The sequence below is a fragment of the Equus caballus genome, chromosome 13 (genome assembly GCF_041296265.1).
Source record: "Equus caballus isolate H_3958 breed thoroughbred chromosome 13, TB-T2T, whole genome shotgun sequence".
NCBI lineage: Eukaryota > Metazoa > Chordata > Mammalia > Perissodactyla > Equidae > Equus > Equus caballus.
This window is the reverse complement of record NC_091696.1, coordinates 30,474,242-30,500,360: the sequence shown is the minus strand read 5'-3', so window position 1 is coordinate 30,500,360 and position 26,119 is coordinate 30,474,242. Positions and strand designations below refer to the sequence as shown.

The 26,119-nt window shown below is 46.0% G+C and overlaps 2 protein-coding genes and 1 long non-coding RNA gene across 3 annotated transcripts; 1 reads left to right on the top strand and 2 right to left on the bottom strand.

Moving 5' to 3' along the window:
* Positions 1–1,372: 1,372 nt before the first annotated feature.
* On the bottom strand, positions 1,373–8,089 carry LOC138917137 (uncharacterized). The gene is made up of 2 exons (XR_011424667.1): positions 7,889–8,089; positions 1,373–3,688 (listed from the first exon to the last, which is right to left on the bottom strand). It is a non-coding gene; the product is annotated as an uncharacterized lncRNA (long non-coding RNA).
* KCTD13 (potassium channel tetramerization domain containing 13) lies at positions 8,018–21,920 on the top strand. The gene is made up of 6 exons (XM_014730024.3): positions 8,018–8,569; positions 9,895–10,064; positions 18,213–18,302; positions 18,392–18,444; positions 19,114–19,309; positions 21,134–21,920. The coding sequence occupies exons 1-6, from the start codon at positions 8,326–8,328 to the stop codon at positions 21,368–21,370; spliced, it is 990 nt and encodes a 329-aa protein (XP_014585510.3). The 5' UTR covers positions 8,018–8,325; the 3' UTR covers positions 21,371–21,920.
* A 136-nt stretch (positions 21,921–22,056) lies between these two features.
* On the bottom strand, positions 22,057–25,761 carry ASPHD1 (aspartate beta-hydroxylase domain containing 1). The gene is made up of 3 exons (XM_005598791.4): positions 24,221–25,761; positions 22,866–22,979; positions 22,057–22,328 (listed from the first exon to the last, which is right to left on the bottom strand). The coding sequence occupies exons 1-3, from the start codon at positions 25,098–25,100 to the stop codon at positions 22,219–22,221; spliced, it is 1,104 nt and encodes a 367-aa protein (XP_005598848.1). The 5' UTR covers positions 25,101–25,761; the 3' UTR covers positions 22,057–22,218.
* Between the last annotated feature and the right edge of the window lie 358 nt (positions 25,762–26,119).

Sequence of the window (26,119 nt, the reverse complement as noted above, 5' to 3'; positions counted from 1 at the left end):
TTTCCTTTTTCTCCCCAAAGCCCCCCGGTACATAGTTGTATATTCTTCGTTGTGGGTCCTTCTAGTTGTGGCATGTGGGACGCTGCCTCAGCGTGGTTTGATGAGCAGTGCCATGTCCGCGCCCAGGATTCGAACCAACGAAACACTGGGCCGCCTGCAACGGAGCGCGCGAACTTAACCACTCGGCCACGGGGCCAGCCCCTCAAGGGCAGTTTTTTCGGATTCTTTTCCAGAAAACCAAATCTCCAGGTTCCAGATCATGCAGAGCTGCTTAGGCTGATGTTTTGGAAACTCAGTTTGTAGCTATTAATGACAAATCTGGAGGTATTATATGAGTCCCTGAAAAAATTAGTCATATAAGTTTATAATGGTGTCAGTCTAGGATTGAAAGTAATCCCCAAATGCATGGGGCAATTAACGCAGAAGAAAATAACTTGTGGGTCCTGGAAGGAATTGATATTATTGTATCAAGGGCAATGGCAAAACTTTCGGTTTCTGAGAGTTTTGATAAGTATAAGTTTTCTTTCTTTTTTTTTTTTTTAAAGATTTTTTAATTTTTTCCTTTTTCTCCCCAAAACCCCCCGGTACATAGTTGTATATTCCTCGTTGTGGGTCCTTCCTGTTGCGGCATGTGGGACGCTGCCTCAGCGTGGTTTGATGAGCAGTGCCATGTCTGTGCCCAGGATTCAAACCAACGAAACACTGGGCCACCTGCAGTGGAGCGTGCAAACTTAACCACTCGGCCATGGGGCCAGCCCCTAATTGTGAGTTTTCTAATTCCTTTAGTTCTCTTTATTTTTGCTGAAGATAGCAGATGATATGGACAGTGTATTTTTCAAGTAATAGGTAAAGCTATACAGAATTGAAAAAAAAAATAATGGTATCAGTGAAATATGTCTGCATTACTGGAAAAAGAAATTGAGATCCCATCCCCCACTACACTGGGAATTAAAAAATCAAGTAATTTCCTTTCAACCAGTACATCCATAGCTCTCCAGCAAGAGAAAGTCTCAATCCATGCTGAGAATAAGCAACAATAATCAGAACATATTCACAGTTCATTTGGAGGTATTCACAGGCCTAGAGGCATTGGTTCCTGTCCATGTCCTACCTTTACAGTCTTGCCAGGAATACATCATTGGCAAGCAAGGCATGCACTGGAAAAACCCTCAGAAATACCTCTAAAATTACCTCCACCAATGTTGGTTCAATATTGTCCATTTATCTGTGCCATTGTGGGCAGTATCAAGAAGCATTCCTGCTAGACTCCGTTTTGACTATGGCTACGTCCTTAGATAATAGTAAAACATCTAAAAGTTTTTAATTTGTGGTCCATTTTATAGAGATTCCTGTAGATGTCAGGGAATCTCTCTTTCTTTCTTTGGATTTTTAAAAATTTTTATTTGTAAATAATAGCAGATACAAAAGAAGTTACAAAAATAGTACAGAAAGGGTACTGTGTACCCAATTTCTCCCAATGGTAACATCTTATATAACCATAGTACAGTATCAAAACCAGGAAATTGACAGTGGTACAATCCAGACTTTATGTAGATTTCACCAGTTTTACATGCATTCATTTGTATTTATGTGTATATACACAGTTCTATGCACACGTAGAATTTTATCACATGTAGATTTGCGTAACCACCACCACAATCAAGATACAGAATTGTTGTTTCACCACAAAGATCCCTCATATTATCCCTTTATAGTCACGCTCTGCTCCTCTCCCTACCTGACCCCTATTTTAACCTTTGGCAACCACCAGTCTGTTCTTCAGCTCAGTAATTTTGTAATTTCTAGAATGTTATATAATGATACAGTATGGAACACTTTGAGATTGGCTTTTTTCACTCAGTATAACTCCTTCAAGGTCCAACTAAGTTGTTGCATGTATCTATAGTTTGTTCCTTTTTATTGCTGAATAGTACGGTAACCAATAGCTGAGAAGCCTAACAGGAGAGAGCGAGGCAACCTGAAAATTAATAGCAGAAAGCTGTTACCACTCTCAGGACTGGAGGAACGAAGGGCTAGTGTTACCAGATCCCAGAGCCAGGGTCACCTGTAGAAGCTGGAATCATGGCCAGCCTCTCCTGTGGGAGCTAGACCCACAGGAGAGCTATAGCCATCACTGGGGGATGCTACATAATGTGGGGATGGGAGCAGGGGTGGAGGAGAGTGCTAGTAGAGAAATACCCTAGCTTCTCCCTTCCTCTCACTTTCCATTCTCCCTCCATTGCCTTCCACCAGGCGAACCCAATTGGAAGCCAGGTGACATGGCTGACTAAGATGGATAGCCTGCAGTGGTCTCCCTGGCACAAAACTGAACACATCAGGGGAGCACAAGGAGTAGATCGGAAGGCAAGCAGGTGCAGGACCTACACGGTAGAACAAGTGAGTGTTCAATTTTACAAGATAATGCCACACTGTTTTTCTAAGTGAGAATCTCTGTTTCCAAAGCATAAACCTACCCTCAGTATAAATATTTGTTTTATTATCTTTTGTCAGCTTGCAGGTCTGAGTGAAGGTACTTAATTTACCATCTGAGCTGATTTAATTTCTGGGACAGGCTTATAAGGATAAATCTAAGACTGTGATAATGGAGTCTGATTGGAAATTTTTTCTTTTTAAATTTTAAAATTGTGGCAAAATACACATAAGATAAAACTTACCAGCTTAGCTATTTTTAAGTGTACAATTCAGTAGTGTTAAATACATTTCCCTTGTTGTGCAACCAATCTCCAGAACTCTTTTCATCATGCAAAATTGAAACTCTACACCCATTAAACAACAACTCCCCATTGCCGCCTCCCACAAGCCCCTAACAACCACCATTTTATTTCTGTCTCTATGATATATACCTTATATAAGTGAGATCATACAGTGTTTGTCAGTTGTGACTGACTTAATTCACTTAGCACGATGCCCTCAAGGTTCATCCATGTCATAGCATGTGTCAGAATGTCCTTACTTTTTAAGGCTGAATAATATTCCATTGTGCATATATACCATATTTTGTTTATCCACTCATCTGTCAATGGAAACTTGAATTGCTTCCACATTTTGGTTTTTGTGAATATCCTGCTGTGAACATGGTTGCACAAATATCTCTTCAAGACCCTACTTTCAATTCTTGTGAGTAGTCCAGCAGTGGAATTGCTGGATCATGTGGTAATTCTATTTTTAATTTTTTGAGGAACCACCATACTGTTTTCCATAGTGGCTGCACCATTTTACATTTCCAACAGTGCACAACAGTTCCAATTTCTCCACATCCTAGCCAACGCTTGTTATTTTCCTTTTTTAAATGATAGTACTCATCCTAATGGATGTGAGGTGGTATCTTATTGTGACTTTAATTTGCATTTCCCTAATGATTCATCTTTTCATGTGGTGTTGGTCATTTGTGTATCTTCTTGGAGAAATGTCTATTCAAGTCCTTTGGCCATTTAAAAAATTGGGTTGTTTATTGTTATGTTGAGTTGAAGAAGTTCTTTATATATTCTAGATGTTAACCCCTTATTGGATACACGATTTGCAAATATATCCTCCCATTCCATAGGTCACCTTTTCACTCTGTTGATTGTGTCCTTAGATACACAGGTTTTAAATTTTGATGCAGTCTGTCTTATCTTTCTTTTCTTTTGGAGGAGGATTGACAGCAGTTAGCTCAGGGCTAATCTTCCTAAAAATAAGTAAAAAAATAAATAAATAACTCAGGCACTTGACAATTTAATAGAGCTATACAATTAAAAAGTCAGCATTGGAGCTGGCCCAGTGGTGCAGCGGTTAAGTGCACACAGTCTGCTTTGGCGGCCTGGGGTTTGTCAGTTCGGATCCAGGGTGTGGACATGGCACCACTTGGCATGCCATGCTGTGGTAGGAGTCCCACATATAAAGTAGAGGAAGATGGGCATGGATGTTAGCTCAGGGGCAGTTCTCCTCAGCGAAAAGAGGAGGATTGGAAGCAGTTAGCTCAGGGCTAATCTTCCCCCCCCCCCCAAAAAAAAGTCAGCATTTATTAATCTACAAAATACAGAAATGAAATATTGCCTATGTTAAACAAAATAATCTCTCTTTTTGACAAACAAGACAATCTCTTCACGAGAGTTTCTTCCCCTTTTGTTCTGAGGCACCTCTTAAATAAACAATCTTATTCTTGCCAGAAGTTCCCCCAAAATGGCCACTGCAATTTCAAATTGTCCCTAGCGAAATTGTGTCAGAGAGATAAGGCTACAAGTTAGTGTAATCATGAGAAAACATGAAAGCAGCAGCTATTTGGCTCAGTTTTAGTTGAGATGAGTATCCATAAGGATGATGCTGTGCAACCTTGTACCTCCAGAACTTGGCCAAAGGCCAATTGTCATTGATCAGAGGCCGGAGAAAATGTCCTGATTTGGACAGAAGAAATGAAACAAAGCAGTTCTCAGAAACATAGACAAAACCCAGGAAGAAGTCCTTATAAAGGTTTGAAATGGTGACCTAAGCCAAAGTTTATCCCAAGGACACTGGTCTGAGGATACCATCTGAATTTCACAGCCCCTGGGGCTGGTTGTAAGCCAGATTTATTGGCTCTTGGTTGATGGAGCTGTAGCAGAGGAGGACAATTCCTCTACCCTCTAGGTCCTTCTGGCTTGTCTATGAATTAAACTGACATGAGACAGAATAACAGGAGAAAAATCAAACAAAGCCTTATAACATGTATACATTGGAGAAACCCAGGAAAACTGAGCAACTTGCCAGAACGGCCAAAGCTGCCACCTTAAATGTCGTCTTCAGCCAAAGACAAAGGAGAATGTTGGGGGTAGTGGTTTGGAACTGCAAAGGGGAGGAAGGCACTTCACATGGAAATGGAAAAGCAAATGTTTGGTAGGCAGAACTTTGACAAAAATGGGCTTAGCAAGGACCCTCACAATCTACCGATACCCAGAGTTGTCTATGGTGATGGTCTGTCCTGGGACAGGCCTTTCATCTTAAATCCTTAGGCAGTTAGGGGGAAGGTCAAAGTTTCTTTCAGAGTCTTTTGTTCTTAAAATTACTCAAGGCAAAGAGACACATTTTGGGGTGGCCAACTCTGATCCCCCACAGAGCAATTTGTCTGGTTAATTCTGATAACAAATGAGACTGCAGCATGCTAACTAGTTACATGACCCCAAAGTGGTTGGCATGCCCAACTTCTTAGAGGGATAAGTGGTATCCAGCCACTAGAGATTGGGCAATAACAGGTTTGTGATGCCCTTAAACATTCAGAGCTGCAAACCCATCCTTTCCATATAGACTTTTCCTCTTATAGACAAACAACATTCAAGACACTAGACAAAAGGAGAGAGCATAGGAGGCAGTAGAAGGCCAGAAAACAATTTCACCAAGGAAAAATAAAATCTGGTTGGATAACCAAAAAATTGGGGGGGACTGTCTTCCAAGTGTAGGAGAGAAAGACATTTCCTTTACCCGCTCTGAGTCCTTCTGGCCGGACAATGAATTAAATTCACATGAGACAGAATAACAGGAGAAAATTAAACAAAGCTTTATAACATGTATACATGGGAGAGGCTCAGGCAAACTGAGCAACTCGCCAAAATGGCTGAAGCTCTCCTCTTAAATACCACACTCAGCTAAAGGCAAAGGAGGATGTTGGGGGTAGGGGGAGTCAGTTATGGGAGATTACCAGAAAAGTATAGTAAACAAGAGTAAGGTTATTATGCAGATTTAAGTCCTTGCCTTCCACATTCATAAGAGTTTCTAGAGATAAGGTCATCCCCCCTTCTTCCTGGTACACAGAGGGAGACACCTTTACAGAGGGAGAGTTCCCTTACAAATGTAAATGTCTCTTAACAAAGGGTAAGTAAATTCTACTTTTCAGAGTTTCTTTCCTGTCTGCAGTTTTTAAAAGTAACCAGCCCAAAATAATCCTCATACCAAAGAGACATATCTTGGGGTGGCCAATTCCAGTCCCCCACACAAGGAAGACAAACAAAATAATCCCAAAGCTAAAAGGTCTCAATGAAACATGAGAGCTCAATTCAGCGAGACCTTACATCCCAGCCATGGGTAGGATAGTACCTCAAACAGTTAGAGACACAAGGGATCTCAGATGTACACATTATTATAGAGTCAAAGGTCCCAGTCCAAGACAGTGAGGGTTTCATCTGTGGATGCTCCATTTCTGACAATGTCCTCCAGCCAAACACTACCAGGGATGCACCTGTGGTTGGACAAGGGCGACCGCACACCATGGGGAACCCATCCTGGGCATCTCAGCAAGCACATGTTAGAAAGCGCATTGTTATTACAGGATTCGGACTTGTATTAGGTGATTTTCTAGGAAGGTTCAATAAAGGGGAGATTTGCTCTAGGTTGGATGCTGTCAGGAAGTGGGCATAATTCTTTTTGGTTATCTTAATTATTCTTATCTAGAAGTTAGGAGGAAAGAATGGGTCTAAAGCTGTACTTGGTAAACAAGCAAGTCACTCAAACTGTAGGGGAGGAGGTTGTGTTTGGTCACTTCTGTGGTTTGGACAATGTGTTCAGACATGATTATGGACATGATTATCTCAATCCACCAGAGAGTGACTTTGATGTTGGTGTGAAACTTTTTATACTCAAAAGGACAATACTGCAGCCTAGCTGATAGTGGCAGGTAGGCTCCCAGCAACACAAGGCTTCTGAAGGGAGAGTGCAAATCAGCTTCCAGCTGTCAAGAGAAATTGTTTCACCAGCTACACTGGAAAAATCAGAATTGGCAATCCCTTCGGCAGAACATGAGCTCTCCACAATGAGCTCTCCACAAGTCACCACAGGCCCCTTTACCCACCAACACCTTATAACTGGCCCACTCCACCTGTGCCCTGCAGGTATTTAAATTTGCATTCCTCACTAAGCACAAAAGGAACCAAGCAAGCCTAGAGGAAATGAATTGCTCGGGATCACCTGTTGAACTGGTGAGAGGGCGGAAACTACAACTCTGTTTAGTTTTTCTCTCCAGCAAAGCTCCCTGCTAGACAGTAAGGTCCATTGTTAAATCTCTGATGTATCAGCCTCTCAACTGGATGTAGATCGAGTCTGATAAAAACACTTTGTCAACAATGTGTTCCTATCCTCTTTTTTTTTTCCCCAGGGTTGAGTATCTAATGATATTAGCTGGGATTCTAAGACCTTTGCTCAGCCACTCCAGCCACCCCTGACATTCTCTCTGCTCCCCAAATACATCAAGCGTGTTCCTGCTTGAGAGTCTGTGTATTTGCCCTTCCCTCTGCTTGGAACTCTCTTCCTCACACCTCCATTTGACCGCTTCGCTGCTTCAGCTCGATATTGATGTGGATCAAGGCTGCCCCAGGGAGAGAAGCCCAAGGCATCCTGGCCTACATGCCAGTCTCCCGATTCATATCTAAAGCTATAGGACCACACAACAGCCAGACCCCACACACTTTTTGCATCATCTTACCTTTGTCTAGTAAAAATATGTCACATACCCATGCCTTATAAATTTAGCCCTAACCCTCAACACATTGCAGCTCTTCACTGCCCATGGGTCCTGTCCCCATGCTATTCTCTGAATAAAGGATCACTACTACCAGACCTTGAGAGTGAAGAAATCTTTCTTTGGACTCTTTGGCTCACCGAGCCCGCCTCCGTATCACCTCCTCAGAGAAGCCCTCCACAACAACCTTACCCACTCACAGGCTGCATGCCCTAGACTACCGCCACCTCCCCTGGCCTCCCCTTTGGCCTCCCTTGCGAGCTTCCCTTCGTGCTTTGTTCCAAGCTCTCTTCAGTCGGCCAAGTGCGTGGCGCTGGGGGCCAGGAAACCTTGCCAATCCCCTGCCCCTCTGGGCCTCAGTTTTCCCTTCACGCTCTTGAAGCACCCCGAGAGCAGAAAGCCAACCACGGAGCGGGGACGTCGCTTCCTACAGCAGGCAGGGGCGAGGCGCCTCCTCAAGCTGGCGTCGGCTACTCGCGAGGGGGGCACACTTGACGCAACCCCCCGCCGGACCTGGCCCGGGCTGGTGGGGGCGGGGCGGGGAGACAGGGGGTCCGCGGCAGCTTGTCTGGGCTCCCGCAACGGGCCCAAGGCCACTACGCATGCGCCGCACTCCCGGCCCGCGAGGCCGGGGCGGGACCTTGCCGCGCCTGCGCAGCTGCTCGGCCCGGCTTCCGGGCGGGCCGGCGCGATGGGGCTGAGGGCAGGTGTAGCGGAGTAGCGGCGGCCTAAGGGCTTAGGAGCCCAGCGGTTTGCCCTGAGAGCTCGGGTCCCGGGGTCTTTGGGACCGGCCAGAGGACGCGGAGAGAGCCTAGAATCGCCGCCCGCCGTCACCACCAGGCATGTCGGCCGAAGCCTCGGGCTCGGCAGCGGCCGAGGCCCCGTGTCTGGATGTCCCTAAGCCCTCGGGTCTCGAGCCTGGCTCCACCGCCTACGGTCTCAAGCCGCTGACCCCTAACAGCAAGTACGTGAAGCTGAACGTGGGCGGCTCACTACACTACACCACGCTGCGCACCCTCACGGGCCAGGACACCTTGCTCAAGGCCATGTTCAGCGGCCGCGCGGAGGTGCTCACGGACGCCGGAGGTACGCGCGCCGCCCTTACTTGCGCTGTCCTCCAGCCCCCGGATCCCTTTCCTCTGGTCTTTCATCGCCCAGCCTCCTCATGCCCCTTCTCTCGTCTCACTACCGTCCACTTAACTCATTCTCACGTCCCCCAGCCTCCCCATCCCATCTCATCTCCTTGTCTCATTCATAATCTCCCTCCTCCCCTACTCGTTACCTCCAGCAATAACGAACATTTACGGAACCTACTCTAACTCTGCCGGGCGCTGTAGTAATTCAACACGTCACCTCGAATTTTCATTACCACTCCCCCCAGTTCTCCCCTTCACCCCTCAGCTCGAGAGACCTGGGAAGCTGCCGTGCTGCCAGCAGCACCCTTCCAGGCAGGCTTCGCCGGTTTCTTAGAGCTGCCCATTCTTTTGTTCCACTCTCTACCTCAGCACCGCTAACAACTAACCTGCAGAGTTGGGGGATCTTGTCTGTCTCTGTGTTCCCCTAACCCAGCTCCCTGTACACTCTGCGAATCCTTCTGTAAATGCAGATCATAGGAGGAGGAGACAGAAACCTGCTTTGGGTTTGCCAGGGACACCAGAGGAGGGCGGACGGTTCTCTTTGGCGGGCGAACTTTACCTTCTTGGAGTGCTACATTCAGGTTTGGGCCCCACATGCCCAAGTGGAACCTTAAAGTTTTTTGGGGGGCGGGGAGGGTACTATTCAGAAGGGGTTAAAAAGGATTGTGAGAACAGGAGAATAAAAATTTGGGAAGTAGAGCTCAGTCTTCAAATATCTGAAGGTGAAGAATTTATTCAGTAAGTATTTGTAAGCCAGTTAGTGCTGAGATACTTTAGGAAACGAATCTGATAAGATTAGCCTTATGGAGTTTGCTTTTTTCTGAGGGCAGGGGGAGAACAATAAGCAAGTAAACATAGAAAAAACGAAACAAACGTGTAATTCCAGGTCGTAATAAGTTCTATGAAGAATATAAAGGTTAAAATGGTAGTGAACTGGAGTGTAGACAGTTTAATTAAATAGGATGGTCAGAATTAACGAAGAGGTTAGTGGCTTATTAATAAGGTAACCTATAAGAACTTTCTCCTGGCGAGAACCTTCTCAATGTAGAACAGACTTGAGAGAGACTTAATTCTCTGTGGCTGGATATTTTAAAAGGGGGCCTATGGGCGAACTCACTGGAGATGTTTTAAAGGGTTTTTCTTGGACATGGGAGAGGTTTGAGACAGATCAATATTCAGACTTGTAGCTTTGGAATCCTTGTTTTCAAAAAATTTAGTAGCTCCATGGTCCCCCAGCAAAGCCATCCTTCCTTCTGCCTTTCCCCACCCTACCAGGTTGGGTGCTGATTGATCGGAGCGGCCGCCACTTTGGTACAATCCTCAACTACCTGCGGGACGGGTCCGTGCCACTGCCTGAGAGTACCAGAGAACTGGGGGAGCTACTAGGTGAAGCACACTACTACCTGGTACAGGGCCTGATTGAGGACTGCCAGCTGGCGCTGCAGGTGAGGGTCCCTCCCCTGCCTCCTGAGTCCCACCTCTATGCCCATGTCCCTGGGAGAGCTGTCCAAGCAGTTAGATGTTAGAACATTAAAAAAAAGGAAATATAGGGTACTACCTGGAGAGGCTGCCTGTGGTCTAGCCCTGACTAACCATGACCCCAGAGAATTTGGGGGTGCTGTCCTCTGTATCTCTGCTGCCTCGGACAGGGCCCTGCTCACCACCTCTTGCCAAGACTACTGCAATAGTTAACTGACAGCTCTCTCTCTGCTTCTTGCTGTTCCTTCCCAGCCAGTTCAGCTGTTACACCACTGCCTGAGTAATTATCCTTAACACAATCCCAGTCTATTCTCTCCCTTGCTCAGAAATCCTAAATAACTCCCTTGTGCCACTAAGGGGAAAAATCTAAATTTAAATCAGAATATAATGACCTCTGTGATCTGGTCTTGTCCTGGGAGGCAGCATTCCACTCCCCACCCCCCAGGGGGTTTAAAAATTTTTTTTTACCAATGAACTCTCATATAAACAGAGCTGCTCCCAATAAAACCGGGTTGGGGGATCCAGAGCCCCACCTGCTGGGCTTCTCTTCTGTGGATCTCTTAGGGTTCTGAGAAGAACTTGGAAAGCCCAGCCAGGACATATGGGTTAAGTGTCACCTCTGCCCCAGCTGACTGAGGGACCTTGAGTGAGTCAATTCCTACCTCTGGCATTCTGTCCTTATGTTCCAAAAGATAGGGAAATGAGAAAAACATGTACAGTGTAGTGAGTTTTAACATAAAGCCTTTTATGCTGTTCTATTTTTACAGTTAACAATGTCCTTTCTTTTATGATACAATATTAACAGGAAATTATAAGAGTTTCTTTTTTGATGCCCTTTGTATATTCAAAAGTGGCAACTATGAACAACTCTCTATTATATTGGACAATACTTATTCTTGAAATCCAAAAATATAGAATTCCTTTGAGCAGTATCCGTGTTTTTCAAACTTTTTGACGGCATCTCATAAAAAAAATGCATTTCATGCTCACATACGTATAACTGAGATGAGAGTTTTATAAAATGATACTTTTAGTGAAATACACTCTGATATATTGTCTTCTTTCTTTTTAGTGCTATTTGAGACCCATTAAACTTATTTCATAACCCCTTAATGGGTTACCACTTACAGTTTGAAAAACATTAGACTAGATGATCTTGGAAATGCATTCCTGCTGTATAGTTTTACATTTATCTAATGTTGTCTCACACCCACTGTGTGTCAGGAGTGATTCTACAGTCTGCTTGTGTGGACATCTTGTACCCCTGTTTGACATAAAATGAAACACGAGGGAAGTTGGGGATGCATCCAAGGTCAAAGAGCCAGTAAGCAGCAGAACTCAGATTCAGCCCCAGGTTATCTGACTCCCAGGTGCAATGCTTTTTCTTCTCTGCTCCAGCTGCCTCCTCTCTAGTTTTCCCTGAGATTGTTCCCATCCCCACCCTACTCAGCTAGAATTTGCTTGTTTCTTTGGAGGTTTTTCGTTTTGTTTTTAAGATTTAGATACAGAGAATTGAGTTCCGTATATTCCTCAGTATATGGCACTTAATCATCATTGATCTATGCAAATCTTCTCTTTCTATTTTTTCCTTCCCAATCCTCTGCCTACTTCCCTTTCCCTGTAGGTACCCCTCCCATTTTAATGTTTTGATCCGTATGCTTGGATTATGTTTGTACCCTTGAAAAGCTAAAGCATTGTGTTGTATATGCAGGCATTTTAAATTTCCATAAATGGCATTGAGCTATGGATCATGTGTTCTATTTCTTAATTCAACACTTTTTTCCAGATCTAGTCATGCTGCTGTATGTACATTTAGTTCTTTGCTTCTAACTGCTGTACAGGAATCTATGGTGTGCATTCACCATATTTTATTTATATATTCCCCTGAGGCTGGAGATGTAGATTGCCTCCTGCTTCCTGCCCTCACAAACAGAGCCACCATGAGCATCCTTGTACATGTAGCCTTATGGGTCCTGGGCCAGGGTTTCTCATGATTGTAGCTGGGAGTGTAATTGTTGGGTCACAAGACACATACAAATGAATTTCAGCAAGCATCATTGGATTACTCTCCCAAATGGCTGTAGCACTTTATACTCTTGGTCAGCACTGCGTAAGGGATTCCATTTTTGTGTCTCCTCGACAACACATAGCATCATCCCGCATTCTAATTTTGCCAATCTGATTGGTATAGAGTGATCTCATTTTAATTTGCTTGCCTCTGATTACTAATGAGACTGAGCATCTTTTCATACTAGCTTTTTTGCTTTCCCCTTCTGTGAATTGCCTATTCATATTCTTTACCAAATTTTCTACTGAGTTTCCTATCTTTTTCTGGTTGCTTTGCAGGAGATCCTCACATATTTTAGTTTTGTTCTTAGGAGGAATTAAGCCATGTTACCCTGAGGCATGTGTTGTACATAATAAATTAACTCTTGTTTTATGCATCTAGAATGGTACTATTTACCTGTCATCCTCAGGAGAGTTGCAAAATCAGTTACTCAGATTATTTGCTGTGATTTGAGATTCAGATGAGGATCCCCAGTTAAGAAAGTCTGTTTCAGATAATGATTTATAGTCAGTTTTAGATGTTGCTAATATTTTCTCTTAGAGTGTTACCTCTGTGGCATCTGTTGTTGAATAGAAATCCTTGATTTTTTAATTATAAATAACTATTTATTATTCTTTTTTTAATTTATCATTTTTTCTAAAAATTTTTATTGAGTTAATGATAGGTTACAATCTTGTGAAATTTCAGTTGTACATTATTGTCTGTCAGTCGTGTTATAGGTATACCCCTTCACCCTTTGTGCCCACGCCCCACCCCACCTTTCCCCTGGTAGCCACTAATCTGTTCTCTTTGTCCACATTTTTAAATTCCTCATATGATTGGAGTCATACAGAGATTGTCCTTCTCTATCTGGCTTATTTCACTTAACATAATTCCCTCAAGGTCCATCCATCTTGTTGCAAATGGGACGATTTTGTTCTTTTTTTACAGCTGAGTAGTATTCCATTGTGTACATATACCACATCTTCTTTATCCATTCGTCTGTTGGTGGGCACTTAGGTTGCTTCCACGTCTTGGCTATTGTAAATAATGCTGCAATGAACATTGGGGTGCATGGGACTTTTGGAATTGCTGACTTCAAGCTCTTTGGATGCATACCCAGTAGTGGGATCCATTTATTATTCTTAAAGCAGTGTATAAGTATTGTAGAAATTTAGGACACACAGATAATCAAAAACAAAATAAAACCACCAAATATCCTTCCAAGTATTTTCGTGTGTGTTTGTGTGTTTGCCAAAATTGATCATGCTGTATGTGCTGTTTTGTAATCTGCTTTTGTTGTTGTTTGTTAATAATTGCCATCTTTCCGTGTCAATAAAATTTTATCCTATCTAACATAAAGGGCGTACACAAATTTTTACATTTGTTCCAGAAATGTCTTTTATAGCTGGTTCTTGTAAACTAGGACCCAATGTAGATCCTTGCATTACGTCTGCTTCTTATGTTCTTTAAGTGTCTTCCAACCCGAAACTGTCCCTTTTTTCTCACAATGCTGACGTGTTAAAGAGACCACTACATGTCCTGTACAATGACCCACTTTCTAAATTTGCTTGGTTATTTACTTATATCATTTGGTTTGTTACCCTACCCTATCCTGAGTTTTCTGTAAACTAGATGGTAGATTTAAAGGCTTGATATTAAATATTTTGGTTAGAATACATTTTAGGTAATGTTATATATTTCATATTGTGTTATATCGAGAGACCTATTGTGTTGCTAATATGACCCATCATCAGTGATGCTTGGAATTGGCCCCTGGGTTTAGGTCCCTCCATTGTAGTTAAATTTCCCTGTTGCCAACTATAATCTGTGTGATGTTATTTAGGCACTATATGAATGGCAATTACCTATCAACCTCACACCAATTGATAATCCTTGCCTAAATCAGTAATTTCATTAGGGTTGTCGAATAATTATAATTGTATCATTCCTTCAACATTATTATGTAAAGTCATGCTTTCTGTTGTCAACTGGAGAAATCATTGATTTCAATGTAGTCAGAGTCCTCTTGTTTTTTCCCCTAATGGTGTATCCTTTTAGGGTCTTGTTTAAGAATTCTTTTCCTAGTCTACATTTTTTATTAGCTTTATAGTTTTATCTTTCATGTATGGGTCTTTTAATCTAAATGGAATTCACTTTTGTAAATGTGAATTAGAAAAGGAATTTAACTCCTTTTTTTTTTTTTGAGGAAGATCAGTCCTGAGCTAACTACTGCCAATCCTCCTCTTTTTGCTGAGGAAGACTGGCCCTGAGCCGACATCCATGCCCACCTTGCTCTACTTTATACGCGGGACGCCTACCACAGCATGGCTTTTGCCAAGCAGTGCCATGTCCGCACCCAGGATACTGAACTGGCGAACCCCGGGCTGCCGAGAAGTGGAACATGCGAACTTAACCGCTGTGCCACCGAGCCGGCCCGGGATTTAACTCTTTTTTTTATCCCACATAGAGTGAGCTAGTTTTCCCAGTGCCATCTACTAAACAATCTGTGGTAGCCGGCATCCAAGATGGCCACCAGCAATTCTTGCCTTCTGTTTTTCAGGCTCTTGTTTAGTCCCCTCCCACACTGAATTGGGGTGACCTGTGTAGCTAGTTAGATACTGCAGAAATGATAATGTGTGACTTCTAAAGCTAGTCATAAAAGACATTGCAGTTTCTGCCTCCCTCTTGAATCACGCACTCTGGGGGAAGCCAGCTGCCATGTGAGGACATTCAAGCAGCTGTAGGGAGAAGTCCTCTTAGTGAGGAACTGAAGCCTCCTGCCAGCAGTCAGCACAAACTCCCAGCCCCATGGGTGAACTATCTCAGAAGTAAGAGAATCTACTTCCCAGTCAAGTCTTCAGATAACTACAGCCCTGGCCAACAACTGGACTGCAACTGCATGAGAGACCCTGGGCTAGCCAGGGTTTTAGCCACTCTAAGGTTCCCGACTTACAGAACTGTGTGAGATAATAGTTGGGCTTTTTTTCCCCTCCCCAAAGCCCCAGTACCTAGTTGTATATTCCATTTGTAAGTCATCCTAGTTCTTCTATGTGAGCTGCTGCCACAGCGTGGCCACTGACAGACAAGTGGTGTGGTTTTGCCTCCAGGAATGGAACCTGTGCCACCGAAGTAGAGTGTGCCGAACTTTAACCATTAGGCCATCAGGGCTGGCTCAGTAATTGTTTATTGTTGTTTTAAGCTGCTAAATTTGTAGTGATTTGTTATCCAGCAACAGATAACACATTTTGGTATTTGGAGTTGGATTCTGCCGTAACAAAAACCTAAAATGTACGAGTAGCTTTATAAGCTGGAAGTAGGCCGAAGCTGGAAGGACTTTGAGAAGAGTGTTAATAAAGGCCTAAAGATCTTTAAAGATTTGGTTCATAGAAGTCTGATGACCTTTGAGGAGGCTGCAGTGAGGAAAATGTTATTGGAAAGTGGTGGAAAGGGAATCTTTAGTATGTAGTGGCAGAAGTTTAGCAACATTGTTTCCTACAGGAATGTAGAAAGCAGAAAACATACCTAATGGAGTGGGTGATCTAACTAAAGAGATTTCCAGGCAGAATATTGAAGGTGCCAACAGTTTTCTTGTTGCTTGTAGTAAAATAGAAGAGGAGAGGGTAAGCTAAAGAAAAAAAGAGTTGAAGAAAAAGAAGCCAGGAATTACTGGGTTTGAAAATTCCCAACCTTTCAGATAATAACTGATGTTAAAACTGACAAATGGCTTCCAGGCAAAGACCAAATACAGGGCATTCTCAGTAAAACGTGGTCTAAAGATGAAGCTGAGATTTTGATTGTAAAATCCTTTGTTAAAACCTCAGAAATATCCAAGAAGATGCCTCAGAGAACAGTTCAATCAAATAATGGCACTTCTAAGAAGCTTAAGGTGTTACACAGCAGCAGTCCCAGTGCAAGCCCAGAGTAGAGAAGAGCTTATCTCACAGAGATTTGTGAGAGTGGCTTTTGTCTAATGCACTGGACCCCAAGACTCACAAGACACCCATTAAATTTTTAAGAGAATTATGTTGGCAGAAACACTGCCAGCTTGGACTGAATGGGACAGAGACAGTGCAAGAGGAGAAGAGGCCTTTGGACTCCAAAAGTTCTACAGGCAGAAAACAGGCTAAGGAAACTATGGAGCTGCAGACCTGGACCATCTTTCATGGAAAAGGAAGAATGACTCAGGGCAGAGCCAAGAGCCATAGAGAATCATTCCTGGACAAGAGTATGCGTCAGAGAGCTCCCAGCATTTGTCAAACTGGATTACAGAATTTCTTTGAAGCAGTGACTTCTATGTGCCTCATGTCCCCGCCTCTTCCTTTTGAACATTGGTGTCCTAGTGGTTATCCTAATGCCTGTTCCACCATTGCATATTGGGTATATAGAAGAGATAACTTGTCTCTTTAGTTCACAGGTCTTCAGATCAAGAGGAAATGTACTTAAGGACCTATATAGTTAAGGAACTACACCCAAGGAGCCTCATTTCCACCTGGACCTGAATTAGATGACAAGATTCTGTACTTGAAGCTGATGCTGTAATGGGATGAGACTTTGGGGAATCTTGGGAGGGGGTGAGTGTATTTTGCATATGGGAGGGATTTGAATCAATGGGAGCCAGAAGGTGGACCATGGTCCTATCCTCCAAGGCAGTCCCCAATGATTCTTTCCCCTAGTTTTCATTCCCTTATGTAGTTTCCTTCAACACTGAATAGGGCTAACAAAACTAGGTCATAAAAGACGTTGAGGCCTTCACTTTGCTTTCTGTTGGATTATTTGCTCTGGAGAAAGCCAGCTGCCATGTTATGAGGACACTCAAGCAACCCTATGGAGAGATCCAAATGACAAGGGTCAGATGTTTCTTGCCAATAGCCAGCATGAACTTGCCAGCCATATGAATAAGCTTTCTCAGAAATGAATCTTTCAGACCCAGTCATACCTTCAGATTACTGCAGCCCCAGCTGACTTGACTACAGCCTTGTGAGAGATTCAATGCCAGAAGCACCTAGCTGAGCTGCTCCTGAGTTGCCAACCTACAAAAACTGAGAGAATAAATATTGTTGATTTAAGCTGCTAAGTTTGGGGACAATTTGCTACACAGTAATAACCAATACTTTCCCCACTGATTGGTGGTATCCTCTGTATAAATATCGTTCTCATATATACCCCAGTCTGTTTCCAGGCTCTGTGTTGTGTTCCATTGTTTTTGTTTGTTTCTACACCAAAACCACACTGCTTTCATTATTATGGCTTTGTAGGCTATCTTAATATCTGGTAGGGTAAGTCTCTTTTGGCTCTTTTTAAAAATTGACCTAAGTAATAGTAGACTTTTATTCCATATTAATTTTAGAAAAAGTCTTAGGAGTTTCTCAAAAAAATCTTCTAGAATTTCTATTAGAATTGCACATCTAGTTTTTAGGTTGAGAGAGGTGAGAGGGGTTTTGGCATAAAGATTCTAGGAGACAGAGAAGAGGAAAGAAGCCTGTGTGTCTGGTTCTGATTCTGCCTCCAGCCTCCCACCCAGCCAGGTTCATTCATTCAACTGATACTTACTAAGCATCTACTGTATGTTAGACACTTACTCCCGAGGTGAGAAGAGACAGACCATAAGCAAATGTACTGAAAAATGAGAAAATGTAAGGCCCTGACTGCCATGAAGAAAGTGAACTGATAATGTGAAAGGCAGAAGTGGAGGCTGCTTTAAGCAGGGAGCTTAGGGAGCGGGATCAGCACCCTCTGAGGGGCACTGTTTGAGTTGTATCAGACTGATATGAAGGAGCCAGCCACGCAAACAACCGAGTGCAGACCATTCCCGGCAGTGGGAACAGCAAAGGGTTGGGAGTGGAGGGAGTGCACAAGCTGGATGTGCAAAGGAACATCAGCGGGGCTGAAGCCCAGCAGGCAGGGGAGAGTGGTAGAGACAAGATCCGAGAGTTCAGATCCTGCAGAGCGTTTTGGACCACTAAGTCTGGATTTTTCCCCAAAGGCAACAAGCAGCTTTTGAAGGCTTTTGTGTAGGGGACTGAGTGACCTTTGTGCTGTTAACCACCTTCCGCTTCTTCTCCAGCAAAAAAGGCAGAACCTGTCCCCGCTGTGCCTCATCCCCATGGTGACATCTCCCCGAGAGGAGCAGCAGCTCCTGGCCAGCACCTCCAAGGTGAGGCCCCTGAGCCCTGAAGAGTGGAGGTTGGGGGCCTCTCTCTGCAGCCTGACCCCCACCCTTTTCCATCCTCTCTGCCCCAACAGCCCGTGGTGAAGCTCCTGCACAACCGCAGTAACAACAAGTACTCCTATACCAGGTGACCACCTTGGGGGCCGGGAGGTGTACGGGCTAGAATCCTGGGCTCAAGCGCAGCTCTGCTTCTGGCCCAAGGGGAGGGCTGTGACCACACCGAGGGGTGAAAAGAATGCCTACCTGAATGCAAATTCCAGCTCTGTCACTTACCCACTGGGTGCTTTGGACAGGTCATTTTCACTTCTGACCTTCAGTTTTATCATCAGTAAACAGGTTCAGGTGAGGAATAGATGGTAATGACTAGCATTTTACTAAGAGCTTACTTTACAACAGGCATTGCACTAATTGCTTTATGTATATTTACTCACATAATCCTCACAATTGTTTGAGGTAGGTACTGTTATGATCTCCATTTTATGGATGAGGAAACTGAGGCACCGAGAGGTGAAGTAACTTCCCTCGTGTCACTTAATTAAATAGTGGAGCTAGGGATGAGACAGCCTAGTCCCGGAGCCTGCATTGGTAGCCACTCTGCTGTGCTGGGATTTGCTCAGCAAATGCTACTTCCTTTCTCAGGCCTGCTTAGCCTGGCCCCAGGGGTGGAGGAAGCTCCCTGCCAGGCACCCAATTCCTGGGCTGGACCACAGTGCTGGGTGTCTGGGCCCCTATGCTAGAGGGGAACAGAGGGAGAGAAGCCAGTTGTGCTGAGGCCTCCTGGCCCCCTAACCCTCAGCACTTCAGATGACAACTTACTTAAGAACATCGAGCTGTTTGACAAACTGGCCCTGCGCTTCCACGGGCGGCTGCTTTTCCTCAAGGATGTACTGGGGGACGAGATCTGCTGCTGGTCTTTCTACGGGCAGGGCCGCAAAATCGCCGAGGTGTGTTGCACCTCCATTGTCTATGCCACGGAGAAGAAACAGACCAAGGTCAGAAGGGATTAAGGGCCTGGTCAGGGAGGGCTGTGGTGGTGGGCAGGACGAGGAACTGGCAGCTCAGCAGATCAGGCAGGGGCAAGTCCGTTACTGGGAGGCAGGAGCTGGAGTTCCAAGTTTTGGGGTCTTAGCTGTATAACCTTGGGCAAGTCACCTTCTGTGGGTCTCTATATCTCTACCTATGAAATGAGCGTGTTGGGTAAGAGTGGGATTCTTAACCTAGGCCAGTTGGGTTTCAGAGCTATCTTGAAAGAGCATGCAGGTTTGGGAGTATGTATGCATTTTTCCATATAGAAGGACCATAGTTGTCGTTAGAATCTCAGAAGGGTCCATGATTCGAAATAGGTTCTTAAAACCTCAGGACCTTAGAACACACAGGTCTCTTAGAACGCTACAAACTGAGTTTGTAGGTCCTGAGTTATTAACATGGGAATCATCAGCAGATACTTCCTGAGCACCTACTCTGCACTAAGTGCTGCACCAGGCTTAAAATCAAGGTGAATGAAATGCTGAGTAAAGTACAAGCCCTCTGACATGTCATCTGACTCCTGACAATCTTATCAGTCTGGTCCCTTCTGACCTTGATATGAAGGATGTGCCCTAGATATACCTCCTGCAAGCCTCTAATCACCCAATGCTATTTTATACCTCCCTACCTTTGCACACACTGTTCCCTCTTGGAATTATTTTTCCTCATCCCTGTCTGCCTAATGAACTTATGCTTAATCTTTAAGACCCAAGCCAGGCATCAGTTTCTTTGGGACACCTTTGCTCATGAAATTTCAACCCAACAACCCCAGACAAAGTTGGTCATACTCCCTTCTGCCGGGAGTGGGAGGTAGGGGGGTGTTTACTGCAGTAGCAAGATTTTAGTTTCTTGAGGGTAGGACTGTATCTTCTTTTTCCTATCTCTAGCACTAGCTAGGCCCTTATCACACAGTGGAAGCTAGGAAACATTTATTGAGTGCGTGAATGAATGAATGACCCAGCTTCCAAGCAGCTTCCTCTATAATTGGGAAGATAGGAAGATAAACCAATAGTTAGACTGCAGCTTGTTAAGAATTATGTTAATTATATCCCTCCAAGCCACACAAGGGGAGCCCCCAGTCACCTCTTCACTTCATCCCTTTCTGCTCTCTTCATTACTCTGTCTCATTGCATTGGCCTCCTTGCTGCTGATCTTCAAATAATACACTAAGTGCACTCCTGCCCCAGAACTCTTACACTTGCTCTTGCCTCTTCCCAGATTGCTCTTTCTCTAGTTATCCACCTAGCTCCTTCACTCCCCTTGTTTTGCTTTCAGTCAGATGTCACCTCAGTGAGGCCTTCTCTGAACTCCCTCTTTAAAGTTGTAACATTCCTGGATGTGGCCATCCCCACCCCCTTCTCCTGCTGTATTTTTTTTCCATAACACTTATCATCATTTGGTAGTTTATACTTTATTGTATGTGTGTCTGTGTCCTCCCTGTAGAATGTGAACCTCCTGCAGATAGGAACTTAATTTTGTTCACTGCTGTATTCCCAGTGCCTAGAACAACACCTGGTATAGTGCAGTCACTCAGTAGATATTTGTCAAATGAAAGGGCACACCAAGAGACTTGGCAGCAACGGAGAGAAAACAAATAACTCTGCCCGGCTTCAGAGCTGGACCTTGAAGTTGTGTACTTTGAGTAAAGAAGCTTCAAAGAGGACAGTCCAGGTTAAAGAACCCGTGATTGCAAAGGCTAGGAGATGTGCCAGTGCAGCAGCTGCTAGGAAGGGGGCTCGCTGTGTGACTGGTCCAGAGGGTGGGAGCTGGGGGTTGCTGGCCTTTTGCAGGTGGAATTCCCAGAGGCCCGGATCTTTGAGGAGACCCTGAACATCCTGATCTACGAGACTCCCCGGGGCCCAGACCCAGCCCTCCTGGAGGCCACAGAGGGTGCAGCTGGAGGTGGTGGGACAGGCCGAGGGGAGGATGAAGAGAACCGAGAGCACCGTGTCCGCAGGATCCATGTCCGGCGCCACATCACCCACGATGAGCGTCCTCATGGCCAACAGATTGTCTTCAAGGACTGACTTTTGACCTTTCTTCCTGTTTTCTTCCTGCCACTGGGACGCAGTCCCTCTCTAGCTTTTCCTCTACTTCCCAGACTTTTGCCCCGGCTTTGCTGGCCAAGTCGTGGGCCTTCCTTCTGTCCCTTCATTGCATGGTACAGTTCACTTTGGCCCTTTTCCATTCACTCCCACCTCATTGCTAATAACAGTACATTCCAACCCCTCCCCTCAGTCAGAGCCCTTCAGAAGGCCTACGTTCATTCCTTTATCCTCATCTTGGTCCTGATATCTTCCCTCATCAGCTGGTTTAGAATGATTTAGAATTCCCTTTTTCTTTTTTTTAGTACATTTTTCATGCCAAAGTGTCAAGCCAGCCCTTAATAACACCCACCACATACTGAGCCACCTCCCTGCACTGTGCAGGGTAGTTTGCCTGCCTCCTTCCCCCACCATTCTCCCTACCTCCTTAACTTTGTACTAGGCGGGCCTGGGCCTGTACCAGCTCGGCCATCTCAATCTGTTTCATATTATTTATTTTAATTTTCTATTAAATTATTGGAATAAAGTTGAATTGAGGGTCTGGTACTAGCTCCTGGGGAGGGGTCCAGGGAGATGGCTTGTACCTGGCTAGTTGGGTGGGAGAAGAAATGAACCCCTGCCCCATGTCTTTTCCTGGGGCTGGTAGCTGGGAAGAAAGTAGTCAGGAGTTAGGAGAGGATTTAAAAATCTGTATTTCAGTGTTTGCTGGTCAGTTCCCACCCTCAGCCCCATCCCAGCCCCTGCAATGGAGAGGAGGTCCTGGCTAACACTCAAGCCATCCCTGAGTGCAGCATCTCTCCAGCCCAAATGTCTGAAGGGAACGCCTTCCTTCAAGGGTCTGGTGCGAAGACAAAGTCGAGGGCCTGGCGCTCGGCCCCAGCCACGTTGGGGTGCCAAAGGTCCACGATGAAGACTACTCGAGGCCCATCTTCAGGGGAGCCTAGGGCACATGGGGATGGAGACAGGAGAGCAGCTAACATTAAGAGCTTATATGCCAGAACACTCACCAAACACTTGTAAAAGCAGCACTTTGTAAGTAAGTGCCACGCACTGTTCTAACCCCTAAGTGTATTAACTCTTAATCATAAAACAAACTCTGAATTAGTACCATAATTACTCCCGTTTTATACAAAGTCCCTGAGGCACAAAGAGGTTAAATAACTGTCCAAGGTCATACAGCCTATAAGTGCCAGAGGTAGGACAGGAACTCAGGTGGATCAGCCTAGGGTCTTATAATGTTAACCACTTCGCTATGCACCTACATTAACATATAATCCTTGCAGTCACCTGATCAAGATGGCAGTTGCCCTATTTCACAGATGATTGGAGAAGTTATGTGACTTGTTCAAGGTCATGCAGCTACAAAATGGTGGTGCTAGAACAGGAAGCCAGTTGGGGCTGATTCTGTGATCTCTAGTCTACTCCACTTCACTTTTTAGTCCCTCATCCCTCCTTGGCAGAACGGGAGCCCCATTACCATTATGAGCCACTGTGTGCAGGAAGGAGTCATCCACCAGTAGACAGTGTCCCTCAGCCCAGCACTGGGGCTCACCCCCGACCACCAGCTCACAGCCAGGGGGGATCTTCAGGCCTGTGGAAAGAGACCCAGGCATCTATCGCTCCTGCCTCTGTTAAAGGGGCCCACCCCATTCAATCAATAAGCAGATCTGAGGGTGTTAAATGCCAGTGTCTATGGTGGTCTCTCTTTGCTCTCTGGAAAGTGACCCAAGTGTTATTAGAATACCATACTGGATGAAAGAAGTGCTAGGAGATAGGAGAAATGCAGTGCAAAGCACAATCTATTCTGCTTCAGAAAACAGGGAAAGCTTACTGGAAGAAGTGGCATCTCCTCTTGGGCTTCTGACAGTTTAACTCAAGAACCTACTATGTGATAGGCCTTTCTCTCCCACAAGGTATAAAACTATTGGCTCCATCCTGGCCCAAGGACCACACAATCAAATGCTGTGAGAAAACTGAGCAGCCAACTAAAATGATGGGGAATAGGAAGACATCCCAGAGGACACGTGGCAATAGAAAATGTGAGTCCTGAAGACTCAGGAGGAGTTTTCCAGGAGGTGATAAAATGATAAAGGGTAAAGACATTCTAGGTTAAGTGTATAGCATGAGTGTGGCATCTGCCAGAATCGGTCAGAGGCCTTTAAGATTTAGAGCACATTGGGAAGGAAGGGGAGGAAGAGAACAGGTGGGAGATGCAGGAGAGAGAGGATCTGGACTTGATCCTGAGGCCATTGTGCTTAGAAGTGGAGAACACATCCAACTAGTAGCATAGGAGATGATTTTAGGCAAAACAAGGTCATGCCATTAAATAACTCAGAAAATTGTATTGTTTTCCATTTTCTTTCAATCTTTCAAACATCGAAAAGGAAACCTCAGTTTGGTGCTACCATGACTTTAACACCCCACTAACGTTGCTCCTGTCTAAGTGAAGACAGCATAGGCTTCGGTCTCAGAGAAACTACTTAGCTAGAATTTTTAAAGCTTTCTTTTTTTAAGTTTAAATTTGTTTTTATCAGTATTTTTTTAGGGTAAGTAATACTGATTATCATTGTCCTGTAAAGATTGCTTTAAAATAAGTAAAAATGTGGGGAGAGTCAATATGAAGAAACATAGTACAGGTGGTAAATGACTATGGCAAAGCTTATGAAGATGGTTTGCAAATCGCTGAAGCTCAGGAAATGCTGCTGTGAAGATTTCTGAGAAGAAAGGCATGATCAGAACCACAGTGTAGAAAGCTCTGGTGGCAGAGAAGAAGAGAGTCTGGAGGGGGAATCATGGAGGCAAGGAAGTTGTCTGTAGGCAGCATCTACTTACCGAGATGACATCTGACCCGCACATTGGTGGGCCCACAGCGGGCCTCAAGCCGTGCCCCAGGCAGGAGGACAGAAAAGCCAGCATTGCCGAAGGTGTTGGCACTGATAAAGCTCCGCAGCCCCCTCAGTGCCCGATAGGCTCCAGGGCACAGGCGGCAGTTGCTGGGTTGGCACTGGCCTGCTTGGTACAGCAGGAGCTGGTAGCACCCAGGGGCCAGGGGTGGGGACCAGCCCCGAGGCAGAGGGGTAGTCCCTGAGAAGTCCCAGCTCACAGCCCCAAAGTCCCGCAAAATGGCAGGGAAGCTGCTCTCCAGGAGCTCCACATCATGCCGCTGGGCATCCCGTGGCATGAAGGGGGCTGAGGGCAGGTCTGGCAGGAAAAGCAGGCCTGGGCGCTGAATGCCCAGGACCCCTGGCCCTCCCCCAGGGCCTGGGCCACCCTGAGCTGCCCGCCTCACCCTACCCATCCCCGCCCAGGAGTAGCGCCTGGCATAGGCCCGAAGGCGACGGCTCACTAAGCCTTCTGTTCTGGGTCCTTCCCCAGGCTCTCCAGCACTCCCTGGGCTTGGCCTGCCAGCCTCAGAGCATCCCCCAGGCCCACCACTGACACTCCTAGCCTGTCTCTCATCCCCCAGGGCCTGCATGTCTTGGGAGCCCAGGCGGTAGCAGTACCAGAGGAAAAGGGAAGTGAGGGCTCCAAGGAGCAGGGTAAGCGCTGAGGAGGCCAGGGGCAATGGCCATGCAGGCATGATGGGCAAGGAGGCCCTGGCCAAGAGGCCTGGGTCATCTTCCAGACCCCAGTTCCCCTGTCCCCCCTGTTGTCCTCTGGTTCCCTCCATGGCTGCTCCCTGGTTACCCCCTGGGCTGTTTCCCTTCCACATCCCCACTCTTGGTTCTCTCTCCTTCTGAGGGCTTCTCTCCACCTTGTATCTCCCTCTTTCTTGCCTCCTTCGTGTACCTCTAATTCTCCTATCCCTTTCTTTCCATCTATCTTTCTCTTCTCTCTCCTTCTACCTTTTCTTTCTGTTTCCAACTCTCTCCTCTTCCTTTTGCGCCCTCCCCCCTCCCCCTTCTTTCTCCTACTGGCAGTTTCCTGTCTCCCTCTGCTTCTCCTTTCCCCACCCTCTGTCTCCCCTTCTCCCTTCTTCTCTCCTCCCTCCACCTCCGCTCTTCTTTTCGTTCTGTCTTTCTCTTCCCCCTATTCCTTCTAGCTTCCCCGGACAGCAGTTCCTACCCCACCTGGACCCGCGGCCCCGGAACCCGCAATCAGTCGTTCTCCGCAGCGGCTTCTCTCCTTCCTCCCGCCTCTCTCCTTCCTGCCCTCGCTTCTCACTCGACCTGACCCGCGAGTCCCGTCTCTCTCTTTCTCTCTCTTTCCTATTCGCTCCTTCCTTGGCTCCCACTCACCCTGACGTCACCCCTCTCCACAGTCTTCTCAGCTTAGCTACCCCCACCCCCGCCCACTGGCAGTCACAACTCAGTCTTGGGGTGGGGAGTCGTCTCAGGATTTGCCTAGCCCTCCCCCCAACCCCCGCCCGGCCGCGACGGGGCGCCACGTGGGGTGCGGGGGGCACCGAGCCAACCTCCAGCCTCCCCGCAATGCGAAAAGAAGGGGCAGGGCCTGAGGGAGAGGCGAGGCAAGTCAAGGGGCGGGGTGAGCGCGCCGACTGACGGACAAGGCCCGCGTTCGTGGACTGCGGACAGGGATGCCGCAGCCTGTGGGTCGGTCTGCCAGTCCCTCGACCAGTTGGCCTATGACTCCCCCTTCGCCTTCGCCGAGCCAGCCTCCGGCTGGAGCCTGATTGATGGCGAAGGCGGCTTCAGCCAATCGCGCGCGGCGCCGGAACCGGCCCGCTCAGGAGGGGCCGAGGAGAGCTGTCCTCTCGCTGGTGGTGCTGAA

Bases quoted from the DNA above. Each gene is read 5' to 3' on its own strand.
- KCTD13 (XM_014730024.3), top strand. From the start codon at position 8,326: ATGTCGGCCGAAGCCTCGGGCTCGGCAGCGGCCGAGGCCCCGTGTCTG. The intron at 10,065-18,212 runs GTGAGGGTCCCT...CTTCTTCTCCAG, and splicing joins ACTGCCAGCTGGCGCTGCAG to CAAAAAAGGCAGAACCTGTC. The intron at 19,310-21,133 runs GTCAGAAGGGAT...GGCCTTTTGCAG, and splicing joins CGGAGAAGAAACAGACCAAG to GTGGAATTCCCAGAGGCCCG.
- ASPHD1 (XM_005598791.4), bottom strand. From the start codon at position 25,100: ATGTGGAAGGGAAACAGCCCAGGGGGTAACCAGGGAGCAGCCATGGAG. The intron at 22,980-24,220 runs GTAAGTAGATGC...CTCTTTCCACAG, and splicing joins GCGGGTCAGATGTCATCTCG to GCCTGAAGATCCCCCCTGGC. The intron at 22,329-22,865 runs GTAATGGGGCTC...CATGTGCCCTAG, and splicing joins GCACACAGTGGCTCATAATG to GCTCCCCTGAAGATGGGCCT.